The sequence below is a fragment of the Odocoileus virginianus genome, chromosome 10, assembly GCF_023699985.2.
Source record: "Odocoileus virginianus isolate 20LAN1187 ecotype Illinois chromosome 10, Ovbor_1.2, whole genome shotgun sequence".
NCBI classification, from domain to species: Eukaryota; Metazoa; Chordata; class Mammalia; order Artiodactyla; family Cervidae; genus Odocoileus; species Odocoileus virginianus.
Genome location: NC_069683.1, coordinates 10,881,083 through 10,906,076, shown reverse-complemented (window position 1 = coordinate 10,906,076; position 24,994 = coordinate 10,881,083). Strand labels below are relative to the sequence as shown.

General features: G+C 41.1%; 1 protein-coding gene across 6 annotated transcripts in view; it reads left to right on the top strand.

The window, feature by feature from the left end:
- MPPED2 (metallophosphoesterase domain containing 2) overlaps positions 1-24,994 on the top strand; it is a 208,001-nt gene that overhangs the window by 46,942 nt on the left and 136,065 nt on the right. For all 6 annotated transcript variants that reach the window (XM_070472984.1, XM_020885985.2, XM_070472983.1 and 3 more), the window contains exon 3: positions 7,956-8,137. In XM_070472984.1, the coding sequence (XP_070329085.1) occupies positions 7,956-8,137 (182 nt within the window). The remainder of the gene's footprint in view (positions 1-7,955; positions 8,138-24,994) is intronic.

Sequence of the window (24,994 nt, the reverse complement as noted above, 5' to 3'; positions counted from 1 at the left end):
TGCATTTACTTTTGCATTGTCTGGAAAGCAGAAAATACAATTGAAAGAGAAAGAGTGTGTTTTAAGCTGCTTACGAGACTGACTTGTTTCTAAGGTCTTGCACAGATTTCTGGCGGTGGAGAAACCAGGCAGGTCATCATTGGAGCATCATTTGCTCCAGCCTCTCTTTCACACTTGAAGAACAGAGGTTACAGGAAGGGCAGTGACTTGCCCAGGATCACGTAACTAATTGATGCCCAATGTAGTGGGGGTGCAGGAAGGGCCTGGACTCCACAGCCAGAGCTCTTTTTAATGAGGCTTGTCTGTCAGCTAAAGTGGCCCCTCTAATGCCACCTGTATTTGGAAACATTCACAGTCAGTTTGCCCGTGTGACTTGACGTCTCCGGGAATGAGAAGCACTCTTTATTTATTTTTGCTGTTGTTGTTGAGTCACCCAGTCGTGTCTGACTCTTTGGAACCCCATGGACTGCAGCACGTCAGGCCTCTCTCCCTCACCATGTCCCGAAATTTACCCAGGTTCATGTCCATTGCGTTGGTGATGCCATCAAGCCATCTCATGCTCTGACGCCCTCTTCTCCTTCTGCCCTCAGTCTTTCCCAGCATCAGAGACTTTATCTTAACCAATACTCAAAAAATTAAATTCTATATTGCTTATTTTCCTAATGAACCCTAATGTGCATTTTCTTGAGGTTTTAAGAGACTCCATTCAGTTGGGTAACAGTCATAAAAATAGAGGTATCAGTGCACTAAGACTTGGGTATTTTTGAAAATGAACTCCAACAATTTTGAGCAGAGTCTCTAGATAGTAATGATTACAAGAGTTTAGGTGGTTTGATTTGATGTCATTTTATTATTTTTAACATCTTTTATTCTTCAAGTCCAGGCATATTTTTAGCTTCCAAAGTTAGGTAAAAAGAGAAGTGAATCAGAAGTTAGAAAACTTGAGTTCTAGTTCTTTAGATTGGACAGATCTTAAAAATTTTCATACCTGTGTATATTTTTTAATGTTAGTTAAAAAGTGCAATCACCATATCCACTTCATGCCTGCATAGATGAAACTGTTTAAGGCAAAACTAAACAAAATTGTGTAAAAACTGTAAGATGCTTCACAAAAATTAAGTAATAGCATACAAAAAAGGCCAAAAACCATGAAGCCGATATTCAGAGAAGCAAAACACAGGATTAGATCATCTCTGAAGCCTGTCCAGTTGAAAAATTCTCTACTGTACTAACTTAAGCCTGGTATTTATTTATTTATTGTTCTGCTAGAGGGTTTTGCATATCTTTTATCAAGCAGTCGATTGGAGAGGGGACTGAATTCTTATGTCTAGGGTGGATGGTGTAACATCACAAACCTAATTTTAACTCGCACGTCAGCTGAATTTTCAGGGTAAAAATGAAAGCTTTAATATTACATTTGAAAACTTGTTAATCACTGGGATGCGGAAGCACAGCATCATGGTTTTCAAGTGGAATGGGAGATGATAAATACATTGGAATCCTGTTAAAATGCTTTGTAAGAGTTTTAGTCTTGTTCGACAGTGAATTATAATCTAAATGTGTACATAAGGCTTTTACTTCTCATTTGGCCTAAAGAAGAAATTCATGTCATAACAGACCACATGATTACAGCTCTTCTGAAGATCTGTCAATAGGGCTTGCACCAGTGTATACATTTGCTATTGAAAAAATAACAGATGTGACCAATAGAGCTTTCCAGAGTGGAAGCAATAATATTATCATATTAGTGTTTTATGGTAAAAAAAAAAAAACAAAACACTCTAATGGGTCAGGATGGAGTGAATGAAAATGGTTTATTTGTTTGAGTAGGCAATGGGATATATAAACATTTGACAGTCAAGCTTCAAGAACAAGATTTGAGGCTTGGCACAGAACTTGGAGACTTAATTGGAATACTCAAGATGATAGCTGAGGCTTCCCCTAGGAAAATCCTCCAGGGTGTCCGGCTTTGGTGGTTCTCCAGCGCCTGTACTAGCATTTGTCTTGGATAAACAACTCATGGGCCCATGAATCCATATGTGCTTGTGTTAGTCGCTCAGTTGTGTCCACCTTTTGTGACTGCCTGGACTGTAGCCCACCAGGCTCCTCTGTCCATGGGATTCTCCAGGCAAGAATACCGGGGTGGATAGCCATTCCCTTCTCCTGGGGATCTTTCCAACCCAGGGATCGAATCTGGGTCTCTTGCATTGAAGGTGGTGTCTGAACCGTCAGGAAAGCCTACCATGAATCCATATGGCCCATGAGCTCTGACACTACAGATAGAGGCGTTCTGACCATTTGGATTGTATCCAGGAGGTCACCAGTATGCCAAGGGCACTGGACATCCTATCGCAAAAGAAAAAGTTGAGGACAGCGTGGCCACTCAAGTAGGTTAGAGATGATTTTAGAAGGTTATGATACATGCCCTCAGATATTTGAAGAACTGTCCAATGGAAAAGGGACTGAATTCTTCTTCTCTGCTGTTTGAGTGCAGAACTAGGATTAAGAAAGAAGTGACAGGAAGGAAATGCATGGTTTTAATTTTTAAAAAGTATTTTTATTTTCACCTGCATCGGGTCTTAGTTACAGCATGCGGGAGCTTTGTTGTGGCTTTCACGGGCTTCTCTCTAGTTGCAGCAATAAAGAGTGGGCTCAGTGATTCTGGCATGTGGGCTTAATTGTCCCGTGGTCTGTGGGACCTTATCCTCCTGATCTGGGATAGAACCCTGGTATGTCCCTTGCCTTGCAAGATGGAATCTTAACCACTGGATCACCAGGGAAGTCCCAAGAAATGAATGTTTTTGTTGACTGTGGATTATGTGTCTAGCGCTGTGCTGGCTGTTGCGCGTGTGATCAGCCTTAATTGAGCAAACTTGTGTGCTAGCCGTTATTATCTCCTTGTAATGGAAGGAGACATGGAGGTCAGAAAAACTTAACTACTGCTACTAATAGTAGTAAAAATATTATTGCTGAGTTAAAACAAAACCTAACATTGAATGTCTGCTGTGTGTCAGGCACTGTTCTCTGTGCTTTCAGTACATTATTCTTTGTCATCCTTTGATGACCCTATGAGTTAGAAACTATTTTTATATTCATTTTATTGGTAAGGAAACCAGGACACAGGAATCAACCACATTGCTCGGTGTCACACTTGATAAAAGTGAAGTGAGATTCATAGCCAGATAGTCTGGCTTTATAGCTAAACATGACCCCCCCACACACACACCCCACCTTACATCATTCAGTATCTTTAATTTCGGAGCATGTGCTGCATGTCAGATCCAGTACTTGACAATTTATTTCCTTGTAGTGATAGAGTAGATTAGGCAGTGAAAAAGCTGGCTTAAAACTCAACATTCAGAAAACAAAGATCATGGCATCTGATCCCATCACTTCGAGGCAAATAGATGGAGAAACAGTGGAAACAGTGACAGACTTTATTTTCTTGGGCTCCAGAATCACTGCATATGGTGACTGCAGTCATGAAATTAAAAGATGCTTGCTCCTTGGAAGAAAAGCTATGACAAACCTAGACAGCGTATTAAAAAGCAGAGATATTACTTTGCCAGCAAAGAGCCACATAGTCGAAGCCATGGTTTTTCCAGTAGTCATGTATGGATGTGAGAACTGGACCATAAAGAAGGCTGAGTGCTGAAGAATTGATGCCTTGGAACTGTTGGTGTTGGAAAAGACTTTTGAGAGTCCCTTGGACAGCAAGGAGATCAAACTAGTCAGTCCTAAAGGAAATCAACCCTGAATATTTATTGGAAGGACTGATGCTGAAGCTGAAGTTCCAGTCCTTTGGCCACCTGATGTGAAGAGCTGACTCACTGGAAAAGACCCTAATGCTGGGAAAGATAGAAGGCAAGAGGAGAAGGGGATGACAGAGGATGAGATGGTTGGATGGCATCACTGACTCAATGGACGTGAGTTTCAGCAAACTCTGGGAGATGGGGATGGATAGGGAAGCCTGACGTGATGCTGTCCCTGGGATTGCAAAGAGTCGGACATGACTGAGTGACTAAACAAAAACAGCAGAGATTAGGCAGTGTTATTCCCATTTTATAGATGAGAAAATCGAGATGAAAAGAATGGAATATCTTACCCAAAATGAGTAACTCAGCCAGACTGTTACTCAGTCTTCAGGCTTCTGGCCAAGTCACTTTGGACCATGCTCAGCTTTCTTAGAGTTTCTGGATCGGAAACTTTCTAGCAAGTAGAGCAAGTAACCAGAATTGGCTGCCCTGGTGGAGAGGAGGGGACTCAGGGGCGGGGCTTGCCTTTTCTGGAAAACTTGGAGAGAAAATTTATGTCAGCTAGCCAGGAAACAGATAGAGGAGGCTCAAGCTTCGTATAAAGCACTGAACCCGATGCCCCCTAAGGCTTTGTCCAGCTCTGGGATTTTATGATGCAGTGTTTTCTTCTCATCTTCCCATGTCGTCTTGTTTTCCCCTGGGTGTACTCAGATGTACGTGCAAATCTCACTCTGCTATTTGAATCTGGCTCTGGGGGTTAGATTGCCTTGGTAAGAGACTCACTTGCTAAAATGTTTGACATGATGCCTTAGGGGAAATGTTAGGTCATGTGAGAAGTCAGCAGCATAAACAGTAAGCAGTAAGGTTGTTAACTAAGAGGGAACAGGCAGTGGGAGGGTCTTCCCACAATGTGAACAGGTAGATCTTCTGATAGCTGTCAGGGTCTCCCTTAAACACGTTTTTACAGGAAAATGTTTGACTGTCTTGCCTTTTCAAAGTGTTTACCACATGCTCAATTTGGAAATGGTCATTTCCCTAGGGTTGTCTCAACTTTAATTATATCTGCTGCAACTTGCCTAGTCTACTACGGGGCCTTATTTTCAACTCTGAATGTCTCTGGGTGGAAATGCCTTCTTTCCTATGACCCCCAGGTGATAACTTGTCCTGTTATCCTGCAGTGTGGCTCTGACAGGCTATGCTGTCTTATCTTCTTGTACTTTGATGGATAGCAAAGGACATCAGCGCCTCTGGGTCAGGGGGTGTATGTAAATTATGTTTTTGCATGTTTATAACCCATCCACACCTCAGGCTTTGGACTTCCACAATCCTCTTCCTTGAATCAGTCCTCCATATCTTTCCCAATATCTACTAATTGTTTCTCTTGGATGACATCAAGTTGGTGGTGGTGATGGATACACCTTCTCAGTCATCCTGTGTCCCTCTGATGCATCATTTTATTTCAGCTCAAAGCTGAGAGGACTCATTTTTCTCTCTTCTTCCTGTCTCCTATTTTTTTTATTTCTTGGCCTTTATTTCACCGTTAATTCTGTTGGACCTTTGAGTGTTTCTCTGGAGGAGGAGGGAAGGTGGGGAAGGACTTGAAACCACTCAGAAATTGACTGATGTTTTAATAGTCATGGAAAATGATTGTCCAGCACAGAGCTAAGAAACCCAACATGTACTGAGCGGTGATTCGCTTCTGTAGACGGAGTAGGTTCATAACACAGGGGCCTGTTCACAGGGAAGGATGTTTATCTGTGCTCCTTTCTGTTTTATAAACTGAAAATGATGACTCTGATGTCTTTCTGATAAATTCGTGTAGACTCTTAAAGCTGGCGTCCCCAACCTCTGGAATCGAATGCCTGATGATCTGAGGTGGAGCTGATGAAATAATAATAGAAATACAGTGCACACTGAATTAATGTGCTTGAATCATCCCCACACTATCCCTACTCCCCCTCCGCCAGTCGATGGAAAAATGGTCTTCCATGGACCTTATCCCTAGTGCCAAAAAAGGCTGGGGACTGCCTTAAAGGATTTTGATGCACTAGTTGTGCCCATAGCTTAGCTGAGTTACAGAAAGGAAGAAATGGGACTGTGTCTGTACTTGACCATTAGAACGAGAACAGAACTGGAAAATAAAGATATATAAATAATGAATTTATGTATACATTTCAAGTCCAGTGGTTGATGAATTTTCTTGCAGACATTGGTGGTTTCAGCATAGATGTACACAGCCCCTTTCTAGCAAGCATCTTAACTTTGGGTGTAGGAATAGAATATTGTCACTTCCAGAGGGTGACACAGTCTGCTGTGGCAGGAAACAGTCCTTCATTGTCTGGGAATACTACTTTTCGAAAACAGGCAATGTCAACTGATACAATTTAGAACCACTGAGACAGTATAATAGAGTCTCAGTAATGGAAAAGAAGACAAACATTTTAATATATATTAAAAAAAAATCAACAGTGGATACTATCAGAAGGGTTTCTAGGTCGCTCATGAGAGCTCAGTGGGTTAGTGAATTTTCTTCATGATGACAGCGTTGTTACTTTCTAACCTTTACAGGAAAAATCAGGTGTGTGTATATATATATATTTTGTTTGTTTGTTTGTTTTTGCAGAAGTTAAACTTTCTTTTTGGGTTTTCAGTGAACCCCACTGTGTTCGCCAGTTCACAGCCCCTGCATCCTTTTTGTCTTCTTCCAGTTCTCCTTTCTTCTTCCTTCCTTCTTCTCTGACAAAGGTGAAATAAAAGACTAACCATTAAGGAAATGCGGGACTTGGCAGGTTGCATATTGACTGCCTTTGTTTCTCTCACAGACATTGCCATTGTGAAAAGAGATTGTTTCTTTTTACAAAAGTGGGGGAAAGGACGAAAAATTAAACAAAGCCTTTGGAGGCAACTGGTAGAGAGAATCCTGGTTGCGCTTTGCCTGTGTTCTCTGCTCCATGTTAATGACCCAGGGTGGGGCGGTGAAATGAAATATTGTTCCTTATTTAACATTTTACGCTCTCATCTCCACATCGCGTATTTGCTTCTCTTGTGACCTTCTCTTTGCTTTGATAGCTGCTTCTTTTCACCCATAATCCAACGTAAGTGTATATTCCTGCGGAGAAATTACAGGAAGCTGTCAGTGTAGAGTTAATATAGTTAAAGCATCCTTAACTCTGCTATAAACCCTTTAAATAATTAAAACTGTATGCTTGAAGAGTCAGATTTGCATTGCTTTACCAAGTTTATTTAGCACACTTTGTTACACTCAATTAAATGAGAATGTTCTGTTTCATTTTCTTTGCTTCGGGTGGATCATTTTGCCTTTTGATTCTTATGCCCGAGTGTAATTTCACAGTGCTTAGGCCTCTAAAACTGTACATATATTAATGCATATGTAGATCTGTACACACCCATTAAAAGACTTACTGTATTTGTACTGAGTAGACTCTTTGCCCAAGGCATGTGAGCATTCCAGGTAACCTAAGGTGTAACTGGGGCCGCAGGTGGTGGTAGAGAAGCAGCTGGGCAAAGTTCTTGGAACATCAGTGTTTTATTTTTTTTTTTTTTCAGTGTTTTATTTAAAAGTCCTTTTACTTTGGCATCACCTTCCCTCCCCAGAGTTTGATATGTGAATCTCTGCTTGAAAATGTGATAGAGGTATTGAATGGTTCTAGAAAGGAAATTACATAGAAGTACTGACCATCTACTATGTCTCTTAACATTTCAGTTGGCAAAGCATGTGTAGAATGCTCTTCATAAATTAGTTCTTTGCTAAAGTTGTGCATGTTTAAGGAGGAATAAATTAGTTATCCATTTCATAATGAGTAGTGGGATCAATTGGAGCATGAAGAGAGAGAAGATAATATCATTTTGCTTCCCCAGTTGGGGTTCAATATCCCTAAACTTTACCATTAATCACTCTCTCAGTTGCCTGGGTTACTTCTGACTCTACGTGTAAGATAGTCTGGCTTTTTAATTTTCCTACCAGGTAAGTAAGACTTTTTGAGTTTGCCCAGTGGGTTTGGAGACGGGTGATGCTGTCTCTTTTGCACCCCAAAGGGTTCCTTGTTATAGTGGGCCTGTCTGTCTTTGCATCGGTTTGTCTGGGTGCGTTCACGGATAACAGTCAATATGTATGTGCGATGACAATTACGAGGGTTCTAATATATTTAACTGTTATGGGATCTGTTATGTCTACTTCAGGGTCGACCCCATCCCATATGACACTCCAAAACCAGCGGGCCACACGCGGTTTGTCTGCATCTCAGACACACACTCCAGAACAGATGGTATCCAGATGCCTTATGGGGACATCCTCCTCCACACAGGCGATTTCACCGAGCTGGGACTGCCCTCAGAGGTTAAGAAGTTTAATGACTGGTTAGGTAAGGAATGATTGCGTTCTGGCGCCCCCAATTAACCTTTCCCGTCCGAGTGTCACTCACTGCGTCCTAATTGAATTAGAGCACTTGGAAGCCAGCTCAGCCATTTCTCGTATGATATGCGGTGGTGTCTAGCTTTAATCCAGTTCTGTTAATTAAAGATGAATTTTTAGATATTTAATTTTACTGTGCATCCTTTCAGCGCCTGGCCTCGGCGGCTCTGGGGCAAAGGGATGGAAAGCTTTGAAACCGATCTCATCTCACTCATTCTGCTTTAACGAGGGCACTCATTGGCACACATGAGACCTAGAATCATATTTTTAATTCATTGGCTCTACAATCTTTCCCAGATAGTATGAGCAAAGATGTACTAGTAAGGGAACATTTCTAAAGAATAAGGAGGATGTCAGAGCCCTTATTTAAAAGGAGGGTCTTAGCACAGGGATGCTTGGGGGGCAACTTTCCCAAATGAACCAGAAGGGTGTCCTAGATGTCCTACTGTAAAGCCCCAAAAATCTGGACTATGAAATCACCCTACACACTACTGTGAAAAAGTAATGGCAACTTTGTGGTTATTGTAGGGGCACCCAACAGGTCGGAGTTACTGGAAAAATGCTGACTCCTGGGTCAGGCAGTTGCCAAATATTAGCATTACAAGGGAATCATGGGGTTATTCACAGCAACATTAGATGACAATTCTTTGTAAGAATCCTCTTCAGTGAGGGAAAGAAGTGCCAGAGTTCTGAGATTTTAGAATCTCTAAAGACACTGAGGAATTACACTGAGATTTTAGAATCTCTAAAGACACTGAAGAATTACAGAAAGGGCAGAAATCACTCCTCAAGAATAGTGTCATGAATAATGTGTCAGCCAACCAAAATCACCTAGGAGATTTAGGCAGAAACTTGAAAATTCATTTTCCATCGAACTAAAGCAAGGCTTGAGAAATTTTTAAATAATTGATTAAATGATAAGGTGTATGTGTTGATGGAAAACAGTATTCATTAAAAACGGTTAAAATATTTAGAAAATAAACAATAAACTAATAGCAACTATTTTGAGTTTTCTTGTGACTTGCACTTTATCCATCTTTTATAGAGTTGACATCAGAATACATATTTGCTCTTTTACTATTGTTTATTTTCATTTGATAGTATTGATAACATATTACATGATTTTGCATAATTTTCATATTTATCCTTTTTGATAGCAATATGACATTTGTATTGTTCTATATTTTTATTTAATAGGATAGCTCTCTCTCAAAATGAACTTTCAAATTGGTAACAGTTTTTCCTCTGAAGCTAGCACTGAAATGTGTGTTTTCATGCATATATGTCTTTTTGTTTCCATTGATTTATTTCTTAGGGCAAACTACAGTGTGAGTGAAGTTACTGCGTCAAAGGATATGGAATTATTTACGGTCCTTATTGTTTATTGACATATTGCTTCCCGAGGGGATTGTAGCTGTGTCCTGAATATACCAATTTTACCACGATCTTGGATATTGGAGTTTTATATTTTGTACTGTTTCAGTAGGTACTCAGTCATCTCACTTAAAATAGCAAGATATCTTAAACATCATTCAGCATAATCCCATTTTTACAAGTGACTCTGATGCAGAGAAGTAAAGTGACTCGAGACAGACTATACTATGGTACAGCTGGGCCTGTAATCCCATTCTTTTTACTCCTCTTTCGCATGTTTGCTTTCCAGTACTATTACCTCTTTCTTTTAACAACTTGTATTTATGAACTATTCACAGACAGAACTATTTGGGGTTGAATTTGACAGTTTCAAGCTGTTCTGTGACAACTGAATCAACACAGAAGTGATCTCGCTGCATTGACAATGTTGATTTGTAAGGAAAGAGTAAGCCTGTGGGAAGAAATACAAGACAGGCTGGATCCTGGTTATAATCTTGTTTAGCCACTGACCTTGGGCAACTGAGTTAACCTCGCTTTTCCCCTTGGTTTCCCTCTGCAGAACGAAGGATTAATACTACCTGTCTTTCTGGTTTGTTGTGCAGATTAATCAGTAAATGATTGCAGCTAGGAAGTTTTTGTGGGCCATTAATAACTGAATGGGGAATGTGGTGAATGAACCATCAACAGATATTTAAAGGGTAAAAACAAGAAGAGGTCAGAGGAATTATTTAGTGGAATGGAAGTAAACACGGGGAGATTTTATAAAGGAATGTACTTCTTAGATGGAAAAGTGCCACAACCAAGGAAATAATACAGAAATAAAATGCTGAGGTCCAGTTGCAAGATCAGTTTCTTCTCATCCATTTCCCTTCTGGTGGCCTGACGAAAGAGGAAGGGGACCCAGAAGGGGATGCAGAGTGTGAAGGTGAAGGAATACCCCCACAGAAGTATAAGGGAAGAGAAGTTGGGAATCCCAGAGGGACAGCCCAGAATAGTTCCGTTACCTTGGCAACCTCAGGGTGCTCCAAGGGTGAGAGTTAGTATATGATCACACACTACCACTTGGCTCAGTTGGAAACCTCTTACCTGAAAAAAGCTGCCAGGTGGCCTACCAGAGTGGAGGCAGGGGTCAGATCAGCCTAGGGCTTTAGCCATAATAGGTCATCCAACCCTCACTGGCATGAATCCACATAGACTTGGCGGTCACTTTGAGTCCAGGGAAACTCTCGCTGATTCCCATCTTTCTCCTTGGGTCTAGACTACCCTGATTCTTGGCAGCAACTGATCATCCCCTGGGCTCCTTTACTTTCCCAAAAGGCTATTTCTGCTTCAGACCAAGCACACCTCTATCTGTCCCAACCTTCGAAAGTTGCTAATGTTATCCCCATTTTACAGATGAAGAATCTGGAGTTCAGTTGCCCAGCATCTTTTAGCGGAAAAGAAACTCAGAGGGTCTAAGACATGCACCCAAGTTCACTCAGTGAGTAAACCTGGTGTTGTCTGAGCCCTTTTCTTTCCATCCTGTGATTTTACCAGTGGGCTTATGGCATCTAGGAAGCTTGCAGACTTGAGCTTGAACTAAAATGTTCCAGCATCTTCATGGAGACTTGAGTTATGCTGTTATTTGAAAAATGTATTTAATCTCACCTTGACCTACCAGTTGCAGGGGCTGAGAATCCCATCACATGTTCTCTGTTGGTTCAGAGATGATGGGTCCCTGGTTAATATGTACGTATGCAACCTGGCAGGAGGAACACACAAAGTTATTAATGCAAAGTAATTTATGGGATAAGCAGGCACAGCACAGGCTCATAAAACGTTAGGACCCAAACTAGGTACAGCCAAAGGTTGGGAAGATAGTGCAGCCTATAATGAGAAGAGCCTGTGTTGAATTCCTTGCCTTTGTTGCTTAAATTCCTGAGCCTTGATTTTCTCGTTTGTAAAATGGGCATGATAATAATACACCCCATGGTTGCTATGAGAATATATTCTGTGATAAAGCTTGTGCCATTCTCAACATGGCTTCTCTGATGGCTCAGCAGTAAAGAATCTGCCTGCAATGCAGGAGACAGTGTGTTTGATCCCTGGGTCGGGAAAATCCCCTGGAGAAGGAAATAGCATCCCACCCCAGTGTTTTTACCTGGAAAATCCCGTAGACTGAAGATCGTGGCAGACTACAGTCCACGAGGTAGCAAAAGAGTGGGACATGACTTAGTGACTAAAACAATAGACAGCAGTCTTCCTAACACAGCCCCTGGCCTATAGACAGCTCTCAACAGATAGTGTAGAGGGGGACAGCAGAGTCAGAGGCATAGAATCCATAAGGCAGAAACTAGAAAGGACTGAATCCACCTGCCAGTTTAGGAGACGCAGGACACACAGGTTTGATCCCTGGGTTGGGAAGATCCAGAGGAGGAAATGGCAGCCCGCTTCAGTAGTCTTGCCTGGGAAATCCCAGGGACAGAGGAGCCTGGCGGGCTACAGTCCAAAGGGTTGCAAAGGGTCAGACAAATGAGCAACTTAAGCATGCAGAAAGGATTGGCACCTTTTTTTTTTTAACCTAGAAACTGAATTTATTAACTTGCATAATGTTCCATAGGTTTAAGAGGAATTTAGAGTGAAGAGGGAGTCTGAAGAAGCACAAGGATAAAGGCTGAGGACAGACCCCCCTCTTAACAGTGACACATGGGACGAAACGTTGAAACTGTAAGAAGACTTGGAGGTCCCACCTCCTCATTTGATGGAAGGGGAAACTGAGGCCAGAGAGATTATATGAACTACTCAAGGTCACTCAGATAATTAATGGTCTCATTGAAACTGGGACTTGGACCGGGAGAGGGTTGAACTAATATACATTGTCTGTGGGTGGCGGGGGCTGGAGGCTGTACCTTTTCCCCCACACCCCCATTAACATGTATCATTTTATGCAGTCCCCAAAATAACTTGTGAGATAGCTTCTATGATTTATGAGGAAGATATTATTAGCTTGTTTATTACCTGGGAGGAAAACTGAGCCTTGGTGAAGTTAACTTACCTAAGATCACACAACTGGGAGGTGACCTGAGAATTTGATTTTCAGTCTGATTTTCAGTCTGTCAGACTCCACTTGCCACATGTGTTCTATCTTTCTCTATTCCCAACCTTGAGCTTGGGATCCCTGCCAGGAGGGACCATATTCTGGGTAAAATTGTTTTTTTTAATTAACTACCTGTCTCAACATAGGGCTTCCCAGGTGGCTCAGTGGTAAAGAATCCACTTGCCAGAGCAGGAGCCACAGGAGACTGGTTCGATCCCTGGGTCGGGAAGATCCCCTGGAGGAGGAAATAGCAACCCCCTCCAGGATTCTTGCCTGGGAAACCCCATGGACAGAGGAGCCTGGCAGGCTATAGTCCAGGGGGTCTCTAAACATACACACTCACGCATATGTAGACTCAGAGCCCAAGATGACTCTATGGCATTTCTCATATATCAGAGCTGTGGGGACAAGGTGCAGGTAGGTCTTCCCTAAAGAAATAATTTTTTAGCCCCATTCATGTGATAGCTCAGATATGCTCCAGGGATGTCATGAATGAATAAGGCATTGGTGAGCTGAGCTGGGGTCCTAGTCACTCAACCGTGATGGCATTTATCTTGGCAAAAATGCATCTCATTTACAGACTGGGCTTAAAAATAAACTTGCCAACTATAGATTAACTGCCAGTTAAGATGTTATTGTTTTTATTGCTAGTAAATTCTGAACCACTGAAATGCCTAAAGACACCTTTTGTGAGGCAGTGGGCTGTGTATGGTCTTCCTTCACTTTGCCCCTGTGGTGTTCTGACCTGTGCCACTTTGATGTTCTTTACTGATCCCTCGTGTACTCTCGTCTTTGGAATATTTGTGGTAACCTTCTTCTTGAATATGCATCTTTACCCTTGGAGGCTACACAGATGGAGATCTCATCATTTGATTGCACACCCACCTTTGTATTTCCACCTTCCAGTTGCACCCACACTGACTTTCTTCCCACTCCCCAAATGCACATGCCCTTCCACATGGCTTTCCTGTTGCAAGCCCTGTTTCCATTTTCTGAAATGACCAGGAGACCTCCTTGCTCCTTTGTGATGGGTTCTCTTTTCCATAACACGGGGTCTGGCCTCTGTGCAGCCCTCCCCATAGCTCTTACGTCATTGTTTCCTTGTCTGTCCCTGCAAGACCACAGAGCATGCCCAGAGAGTGCTCCTTCTGCACCAGTTCTGAGTAGAGCCTGGAACCGTCAGTGCACACAGCCGATCCACACTGAGTGAATGAATGAACGTGAGGGGCAGGGCTTTTTGTGTGCTTTTTTTGCACTTTTGGCTGAAACTTTAAAATTATATTGTACTGTATATAAAATGCCGTGCCCTTCCTTTTCCTTTTTGTCCTCAAGATATGTATCCAGTTGGTTGCTGTTAGGGATTCAAGGAGACTTTGAGCAGAAATATTTAAAAGGGGTTTACGGTAGTTGTTTTGTTTCCTCAATTAAAATTAGAAAGACAGGGTCCCTGGGTGGTCTATTCTTTTAGCTAAAAGTTTATATACAACAATCTAGTCGCTTAGAATCCCTTTTAACACAGCATCAGTATCATGAACTTACAATTTTGTATTTTCTTCTGCCTCAGTTGTCATTTAATAGTTCAGAGTTTCCGTTTCTCCAGGCCTAAAAGAAAGATTGAAGAGGCTCCTAAGGAGACCCTCAAGAAGAAGGTTCTTCGTATTTGTAGGGTCACTGTATTAGGCAGTTATAACTGAGTGTGACTGGCAAACATCCCAGATCGTAGACACCAAAATTGACTTTGCCCCTTTCAGAATAGTCGTACGGAGAGACTGTGTCACTTTTCCAGTGATCTTGCTATTGGCCTGAAGTTTTGGAGCTGGTCTTTGGGAAAAGCTTTCACAGCCTGGGCTATTTATTTTATTATTATAATACATGTAGTACATGTTCATTCCTGATAACTTAGAAAATAGAGATAAGTGAAACAAGATAACAAAATTACCCATAGCCGGAGATAAGCACTGTTAACATTTTTATAGAATGTTCTCTATTGAATAGACTAGGGTAATTCTATATAGAACGTTTTCTATTGATACATACGAGCGCATGCACATGTGAGCACTTTTTACCAAATTAGAGATCTTAGAGTAAGACTGTTGTAAGCTGTTTTTCATCTTAGCAATAGTTTATGAACAACTTTCCACATCAATAAATATGGCTAAAATACTTTTTCCCAAAAAAGAATACTTTCAGTATAAATAAGATACACATACATTATGGAAATTAAAGTTTTTGACATGTGCAAGGTAGAAAATACACATTTCTCCATGTAATCCTGTCTCTGGAGTAATTACTATTCGGTGTGTAGCACTTGAGACATTTTTTCTTTTTTATTTTGAATATCCTCAATAGCAGCAAGTCTTTACCCTTTAAGGTTTTTATTTAAGGAATATTTTGATTCTTTTTCCTTTTCACAGTTTGTTGATTTTATTTTAACCATCCTCATCCATGTTTTCTGCTGCTATAATAGTCAGTCTCTACACATCCAGTAACCATTTCTCAGCAGACCATTTCTGAAGGTACACGGCTCATGGTGCTGAGATGCCTGGCCCTTGCTCTGTAGTTAGTGGCCACACCACTAATTTCTTGAAGTGGGTTTCTAGGGTTCTGGGTCCTGGTAGAGCTATTTTCATTTAGTTGCTTATTCATCCTGTGATAATGGCTGAAAGCTGTTCTTCTTGTTCCTTTAGACTTTCATGAAAGGATGATGGTTATTGGAGGGGCTCTTTCCCCCCCCAAACTCCCTCTAAGGGCCCTGTTTAATTTCATGTTGTCTTAACCAAGAAGGGCAACAGAGTAAATCCAGAAGGACATGGGTTTAGGGGAAGAGGTTAGGGACAGGATGGAAAGCCAGGCTTCACAAGGAGTACCAGGTGAGAATGGTGTTGGTACCACCAAGGATGAACAGGAACCTTGGAGGGAAGGGAGCTGATGGGAAAGAAGAGAAGCGTGGCAGGGTCATTTTGACCTTGCCACCATCTCTGTTTACGGAATATTTTGAAAAGTTAATAGAGCTGTGCATATTGTCCTGTAACTTAAAAAAAAAAAATTACAGCTCAGTATTTTGCTGTATGGGTGCTGTTCCTGCTATTAGTCGCTGAGTTTGACTCTTTTGTGACCCTGTGGACAGTAGCCCACTAGGCTCCTCTGTTCATGGGATTCTTCAGGCAGGAATACTGGAGTGAGTTGTCATTTCCTCTTCCAAGGGATCTTCCCAACCCAGAGATTGAATCTGAGTCTTCTGCATTCCAGGCTGATTCTTTACTGCTGAACTTGGGAAGCCCAAGTGTATGGGTGCACTCTGGCTCATTTATCCAGATCTTTACCACTGGGCTTTTGAGCAAACTCTGAGACACAGTGAAGGACAGAGTGCTACAGTCCACGAGGTGGCAAACAGTCAGACAGGATTTAACGACTGAAGAACAACAAAAATTAGTACTGGCCACCTACAGTGTTTTCATTTTTTATTATTATCTGCACTGGTGTGATAAATACCTTTCTTGCTCTTTCTTTGCAAACATCCTTAATTTAGAAGATATCTTCCTATAAGTAGAATTGTTGCTTCAAATGATGTGTTTTTTAAAAGGGTTTAATACATATTGCCAAATTTCCCTCTGTAAAGATCGTAATTTCTTTCTAATGCTTTCAGTAGTATTGGGGAGTTTGTGTCACATATTTTTGAATATCCTCAGTGGGAGAAAATTCTCACTCTTTAAGGGCTTTTTTAAAATGACTATAAACTCTTTTACTTGTGAAAGGACATATTCATTGTGAGAAAATACAAATAGTTGTACAGAAAAAAACCAAGATAACTACTATTAACAGCTGGTGTGCATCCTGTCGTGTGGTGTGTAAATGCACGTGTGTGTGCTGATGTGTGGAAAGAGAGTATGCTGTCAGGCTAAGAGCGTGCATGCCAGATCTAGTCTGCCTGTGTTTAAATCTGCCTGGTTTTAATGTTGCTAATTTTGTGATCTTCAATTTATTCATCTGTAAAAGGATATTTATGAATGCTTAGTGTATCTAACTTAAGAGGGCTGCAGAGAGGTTAAACAGGGGACCTGATAACAGGTGTCCAATGTGTACAGGTAGTGAATGGTCAGTAAATATTACCTACTGCCCAAACTACCAGGACTCCACCTTTCTGTCCTGCTGGTGAATTTCTTTTATTCCTCAGGATGCCGAAACTTCAGGGAGAGTAGCCTTACATTCTCTTGTGCCACAGGGCCCTCTGGCAGGTCGCCCATTCTGCTGGTGGAGCATCGAAAAGGATGAGCAACATGGCCTGTCTGGTCCCCCGGAAACCTGGCCCTCTCTCCTTTCCAAGCGCCCCGCACCCAGCACACATAGATAGCTCCTTGGATTCTAATTAACTTTTGAACCACAACCTGAGGGGGCCAGGCCTCCCCGTTCCCTGTCCCTCTCTTCAGTCTCCTGTCATCTCCCCCTTGTCTGCCTCCTTGAATCTGATCCACTGGCTCCCCCAGCCCCGTCCCCCAGCGTCACCATCTCTTTTTCTGAAAAGTCATTTCTGCCCACTAGCTCCTGTCTTCGGAGCTCTAGCACACTACGCTTTAACCAGGTTATTGATGGCAGGTTTTAATTTATTTTTTAAACTCTTACACGTAATGCTTTCCAGGCATGGTTTGCACATTTTAAGGCTTCTGTTTTTTTCAACAGTACAAAATTCTTAGGAACTGGAATTTGTGAAGTGAGCAAGTTGAAATGTGCCATTTTGAATAAAAAGCAATGATATGACATAATGGCAATGAAATAAATAAGTCATGGGTTTGTAATGAACAGCGTGGTGACTATAGTTAATGATATATATGCTGTAGTGTAAGTATAGGAGAATATATATTATAGTCATATCCTAGTATAGTATTACATATTTGAAAGTTGCTATAAGAGTAGTTCTTAAAACTTCTCATCACATGGAAAAAATTTGTAATTATGTAGAGTTACGATATTAACTAGATTTACTGAGGTGATCATTTTGCAATGTATACGAATATTGAATATATTATGTTGTAGACCTGAAACTGATATATATCTATTACACCTTGATAAAAAATAAGAACAAAACAATGATGTGACATATGGCAGTTGCTTTCCAGTAAAGTGCCTAGGAGTTTCCAAAAGAAAATTTCAGGAATAACTTGAGCAGGGGAGCCTCATTGGAATGTTTATAGTGATGTAATTTTATGACCACTTAATAGTCATCTCTAATAATGAGGTCAGGGTAAGAGGCTTTAAGAAAGGGCAAACAAGATGACTTTTCCCGTGATTTATAGAGGAGAGTGTGTGAGAGAGTTCCTTAGAGCCTAGAATTCCATGATTCTTACTATTTAGAGTTAATATAGGAGAAGGTTCGTAATCTTAGGTTGTTCACAAAAACAGTGTCTCACATGCTGATACTCGTGAACTTTTGATTCATAGTTTGGTTTTCCCACTTATCATGCTAGAGTTACAGTGTATTTGATCGTTTCTCTTTCTATTTAAATTTATTCGTAGCTTCTCTTTCTAAGCAATTTATCTAAGTTTTTTCCCTTAATATGAGATTCTAGAATAAAAGTGTCTGCACGTTATCTATATATTCTATCAGGTGGATATAGACATCCTGCTTTTCTGTCTGTAATAGTATAGAATGAGTATCTACTTAATCCAAATAACAGTTGATTCATGCTTACTATTTACTTCTCCTGCTTTCTATTGAAGAATCTTTTATCCTCAAGTTAATTACTTCATGATTTAACTCATATGTAAATATGTAAATGCATTTTCCCAATAAAGACAAATTAACATTCAAGTATAGTTCAGTTTGATATAGAATTAAATAAAGTACTTTAAAAAAAACCCCAAACACCAAACAGTTGAATGTGTTCAAGTAAATAAGATTAGGTTTTGTTCCATTAGAAAGGATCGTCAGTGACCTCAGGATGCAAAGACTGGGTCGCTTGTGATCCGTGTGAACCTAATCCTCTCTGTTATGGCCAGCTATTTTCTTAAATTACATTAATTATCCTGCCTCTAATTGATAGGATACATTTCCTCCAAAGGACTCAAAGTACCTTTGAGTATATTAGGTCATTAATGCTTATAATGGTCCAGGAAAGTTGGTGTGGGCAGACAGTATTTTCCCTGTCTTGCTGATGGATGGATGGAGATCTAGAAAGTAGAAGGACAGATTGGGGTCATACCATGAGCCAATCCAGGAGCTGAGACAAGAGCTAAAGTCCCTGGACATTGTCCCCACTCCTTCAACCTTCAATACTAAAACTTTTTACTTCCTCCTTTGCTGAAATGTCCCCATCGCCTCAAGAGAAATATGCATGGCCAAGACGTATATAACCATTACTTTAACAGCCAGTAGACACTTGACTGGAAAGGGGGAATCTTTTCACATTTTTCCACATGAAAATTGTACCACTATTAAAAATAAATAAATTAAAAATGAGCTCTTCAAAAATAAAAATGCCTTCAACTTTTCCAAATCATCTGGCCCAAGAGGGAAGATTGGAGTCCCTAAATGTTACAGTCCTAAATCCTGGAGCCAGGATCCTTGTATCCCAGGGTGTGAAGGGATTTCCTCCTCCAAAGATTATTTACCTGTGAGCTAAGCGTTGCTCTGGACCAGGTCCTGCTTTGCGGAAGGTGCCGAGAATGCAGAATGGAATGAGAGCAGTGTTGCTGCATTTAGCATCCAGCCTTTGAGCATCAGTATTATTTCCCTGATTTTATAAATTAGGCAGCTAGAACTCAGGGAGTTTAAACATCTTACCTGATTTTTCACAGGACTGGGGCTTTATCTTCTGCCTGCGTGTGATGCTGTTTCTCATCATAAACTGTTTCTACATATCACGACCTAGGGGATTATTCTTATTCTTTGAGGTTTTATTTGTGGATTGGAGTCCTGATTATCTCTTAGTATCTCTCCAGATACTTTCATCTAACTGGAGACGAGACATTTTGCCACAGAAGGTAGAAGGTACATAAGATTCCTCAAAACCAGTACATCTCAAACTGAATTTCTGTCTCCTCCAAATACTGCTCATTTTCCTCAATTCTCCTTCTGATTCTCATGACCATTTATCCAGGCGCCTAAACCGCCTCAATCTAAATGTGACTATGTTTTGTCAGTTTACTTTCTTGAGTATCTGTTGTATCTAAAGAAACTGCCTTGGTTCAGCCTACCATTCATTTTCCTGGAATAGTTTAATAACACTTTCTGAGTACTCATATTTGCTTGACCCACTACGAGTTAACCCATTCAATCCTCACAACATCCTGGTGGGTCCATGCTGTTATCAGCATTTTTATAGATACAGTGGAGGCACAGGACCCTTTTCCCGTGAATTATCCCATCAGACTAATATTTTCTGGAATGCATTTTAGGAACCGTTAACTGATAGAATAAAGTTTGTCATGACATTCCAGACTCTTCATGAGCTGGTCCGGTCTATCTGCCCAGCTTCCTTCCCCGACATACTTCTCTCCACTCTCTCTTTAGCCCTTTGGGCATATGGCCTATCTTTTCTCCTTTGCTTGTCCTCCAGCCACAGCAGACATTCTGGTCCAAAGTCATTCCCACCATACCCATTTCCTGGGTCTGTCAGTCTCTGCTCCAATGCCACCTCCTTGGTGAGATCTTATTTTTCCCTATTCTGTATCGTGTTTGTCAAACTGATGATACTCAGTCTCCCGCCTCTGAATGAGAGCTCCGTGAGCGTATGGACTTGCCCCATTTACCACTGTTGTATCCTCTATGTGCATAGAGTGCTAACACAGGAGCCGCCGAGCACAGATGCGCCGAGTGGGTGGTGGTGGGAGGAGAGCGGGCGCCGTGAGAGCAGCAGCCTGCCCGCTCCTCGCCGGTGATGAGCATGCAGGCCCGCTGCCGTGTGCATAGTCAGCGTTCAGCACAGTTTTGCTGCATAACTTAGTATTTGCTCCTGTGGGTCCCGCTGCCTGCCTGCCAGTCTTGTGGCCTTTCTTCTGTGAATTCTGTTCATTCTTTCAGGCCCGATTCAAAGGTTACTAACTGTTATGAAATTGGACCTGCCTTTGCAATTGATTGTCATCCTTGCCTCCCCTCTGTATGGTGTTCATACTGTTAGCACATGTTATTCTAGGGCTGCTGCTCTCCTCTTTAAAATATATGTGTGTGTGTGTGTGTGTGTGTGTGTGTGTAATTTATTTATTTATTTGACTGTGTCCTGTCTTAGTTGAGGCATGCAGGATCTTTTGCTGCGGTGCACACTCTCTGGCTGTGGCGTGCAGGCTCGGTAGTTGGAGCAGGCGGGCTCTCTAGCTGTGGCGCATGCTTAATTGCTCCAGGGCATGTGAGATCTTAGTCCCCTGACTAGGGATCCAACCTGAATCACAAGGTGGATTGTTAACCACTGGACCACCAGGGAGATCTCTTATCTCCTCTTTTGATTGTGAGTCTCCTAAGAGCATACTTCCAGAGGAGTCTTTGGCAAATAGGACTCTTCAGTAAAAGGTTTGGTTTCTTCACTTCCCAGTTGGACTTCCATGAACAAAATGCGTTGCTTCCCTGGTGTCCAGCCCCCACGTTTCTCCAACAAGGAGAAATGGAGATGTGAGGGTGATGTTTGAGGAACATCCTTAGAAGATATCAAGAGCCCTGTAAAATGTTAGAGATGATCATTTTATTTTTAACATCACATTGCATCACATTCTTACATTGGAAAGCTCCAGATGCCTCATTTCCAGACCCCACCACAGGTTTCTGGGTGAAGATAGTCATCCTTGTCCCAGAGTGACCCTGGCTTTGAACGTGCTGAGACTGCATAGATCATTTCCATTTCAGCTCTCTCACCTCCTCCCAGCCCGTCTGCATATTGTTTCCTGGAATCTTTCCTCCAGCTGTCCCCTGGGTTTTTGACTGTCATTTTCGTGGCCCTGAAGCTACAGGGAGAGTCAGTTCTGCTTTTAGTCTATCACTCGACTCACTAATTCCTGACATCCTCCGTCTCCCCCTTTGACTGATAAATTTCCATTATTGGTTTTGCGTGAGAGTCTTCAGGGTTTCACTCTGCCTGACCCCTGTGGTCACTTAGTGATTGCCTGCGCCAGCTGAGGCTATTTATTCACTTTGTTTTGGTGTGAACATGTCCCATGGGCCTTGTAACTGCTATAATCACTTGACCCTAGTGACTGTTAAATGCTTTAAACACAGTTCTTTTAAATTTATAATTGTTTTCATTAAAAATCCCTTATAGTAACTTAGCTGACCTTGCTGTCAATGTGGCATTCTGTGCAGGAGGAAGAAATGAAAATATTATGATGCAAATAATATAGTACTCATCAGAGATAGCACAGCAAATCATTAGCTCACCCTACACATGCTCACTCTGAGTCATGCAAGGAAGATGAGAAGAGGACATAATGATAGCATTGTCCACATACAGTTCAGTTACTTCTTCACATGGGGCAGGCCGATAGCCTAGGGAGTGGAAGGTGGAGTGGAGTCCAAGGTGAAGCACCAGAGGGCCATTAAGGTGTAGACAGCACTTCTCACACCAGTGGGTGGCCCCAGTTGCTTCATCATTTTTTCAATGAATATTTTTACACTTCTTATTTTGAATCAAATTTCAGCAAAGTTGCTTCCCTGGTGACTCAGCTGGTAAAGAATCCGCCTGCAATGCTGGAGACCTGGGTGCGATCCCTGGGTTGGGAACAGCTGGGAAGATCCCCTGGAGAAGGGAACAGCTACCCACTCCAGTATTCTGGCCTGGAGAATCCCATGGACTGTATGTATAGTCCATGGGGATGCAGAGAGTTGGACACGACTGAGCAACTTTCACTTTTTTTCGGCAAAGTTGCAAGAATGATACACTGAATTCCCATTTACCCTCCACCCAGATAACCCAATTGTTAGTGTGTTGCCTCATTTGCTTTATCATTCTTTCTCTATCTGCCTTTTTCTGAAGTATTTGAGAGTGTGCTATAGACATTAGGTCCCTTAAATATATTTCAGTGATTTTCCTAAAAACATGGCTATTCATTTACAATGAGCCACTGCAGTTTTCAAAATCAAATGTCAATTGATACAACTCTATTATTACTCTCAGACTTTTTTCTCCCAAATTTTGTCAATTGTCCTAGCAATGTCCTTTATAGAATTTTTTTTCTATTTGAGAATCCAATCCAGAATCATGCTTTGCAGTTAGTAAAAACCAAGCCAAATCACACTAAATCAAAATACTGTTTCTCACTTTCTTACCCTAAAAGAGTGAAGAGTTTATAAAGGAAATTTGACCCTGTAAAATTACTCTACCTATGCCTACATTTCTAACTAATATAATAAGGGTTGTATATAAACTAACAAGATGCCATGCACTGCAGGTGTTTCGCAAGTACATTTATTTCATTTGATCCTCTGAGCAAATGTAGGAAGAGGAGACTTTTTTATGTTTTTCACTTTTTCTTTTGTATTGGGGCGTAGCTGATTAACAATGTTGTGACAGTTTCAGGTGACTCAGCCGTACATATACATGTATCCATTCTCTGCCTAACTCCCCTCCCATCCAGTTTGCCTCATAACATTGAGCAGAGTTCCTGGTGCTATAGTAGGTACTTGTGGTTTATCTGTTTTGAGTGTACATGTCCATTCCAAACTCCCTAGCTATCCCTTCTCTCTCTCCTTCCCCCCTGGTAACCATAAGTTCCTTCTCTGTCTGTGAGCCTGTTTCTGTTTTGTTAAGTAAGCTCATTTGTATGATTTCTTTTTAGAGTCCATGTTTAAGGGATATCATATGATATTTCTTTTTTCTGTCTGACTTACTTCACTCAGTATGACAGCCTCTAGGTTCGTCCTTGTAGCTGCAAATGGCAAAGAAGTTCTTCTTGATCTAAAGCTACAGATGCTGCACCTACCATAACACAGAGCTCCAAATTCTAAGAGGCTACATCCGTGCTGAGTGCTGCTTTCTTTCATGTGTTGGGGAAGGGTGGACCCCCGGGATCTAGAGACTCACGGCAGTGGGGGGCTGAGTGATGTCACCTTTCTTCATTTCTAGTTTTTACACTATACTATCAAAGACTGGAAAAGATATTTACCTTGGAGAGTTATCTAACAGTTTGGTTTTTGTTTTTTGCTCCAAGAGATGCTGCTTGGTGTTTTAATTTTAAAAATTAGTGAGATCCTTAATAAATGTCAAATCGATTAGATTTGTTTGATGGAAGGCTCTTGGACTGCTGGCTCGAATGTGACAGAGTGAGATCAAAAGAGCTTTGGTAACCTGGCTAATGGTACTGGAAGTTTGCGCAGTCAGGTTCTGTGTGTTTCTGACGTGGCTAAGTTGGTCCTGGTAGAAACTGGAAGGCACAGTTCAGAGCCGTCAGTGGAAAGGTTCCTACAAAGATGGTTGATTAGTAATATTCATCATTTAGCCTAAAAGGGGGTGGGATTCATTCTGAAACTCAGATCTGAACAACTGGTTTTGTTTTTGTTTATTCTTCTTGTTTTTCTATTTTATTACTTGGAGAAGGAAGTGGGAGTTGTTTGCATTTTCATTTAAAACTTTTTTCAATTTTTCCAGTATGTTACTTCTGATTAGGACTACTGCTTGTCCATAAAGTGCTTTTGCACGAAGTGTGAAGAGGTATCTCCTGAGCCCAGTAGGTACATGCTTGTTGAAGAGCATACAGCTCCCACTCACCCCTGGGGCTGCTGCTCTTTTGCAGTCAGCAACCTTTGCAGCCACATAGAGCAGCCTTCAGTTAGTCTTCTATTTTGACTTGACCCTCGATGAATGTTTTCCTTGTCTGCTTTTTTCACCTTTATTGCCTATCTTTGGTTAATGTTTTTAGACTCCAATTTACTTCTGTTTGTCACTTTGTGACCTTTTATAATGTAATATATGCCATTTTTACGTACAGTATTTTGAAATGGAGGAGTTAAGGCATATGATTTTAGCATTTGTAGTGGTTCATAAAACACATGTAATTGTAAAAAATATAAAGTTCTTTTTTTGTTTGTTTTTTAATATAAAGTTCTTAATCAAAATATCTCTTTCTAATTTTGAAAACTGGAGGAGACTTTTATGATCTTTCAGATAAGAATTACATTGGGGAGAAACTTTTCTTTTTGATTGCACTATCTGTCCTTTCTAGATCTTTCCACATTTGTTTTAAAACCTATTTGGTTACATCCAAAATGAATAATTAAGCAGCTAACTGTAACATGCATTATTGATCTGCCAGATTTAGATGTTATCGTAGCAAGTGTTGTGTGCATTATGAAATTGAAATAAACCTTTTTTTTTCCTGGTGTTTTTAAAATTCTATTGAAATTTCAAGAGCAGGAAAGAAATAGCACATTTTTTTCTTCTC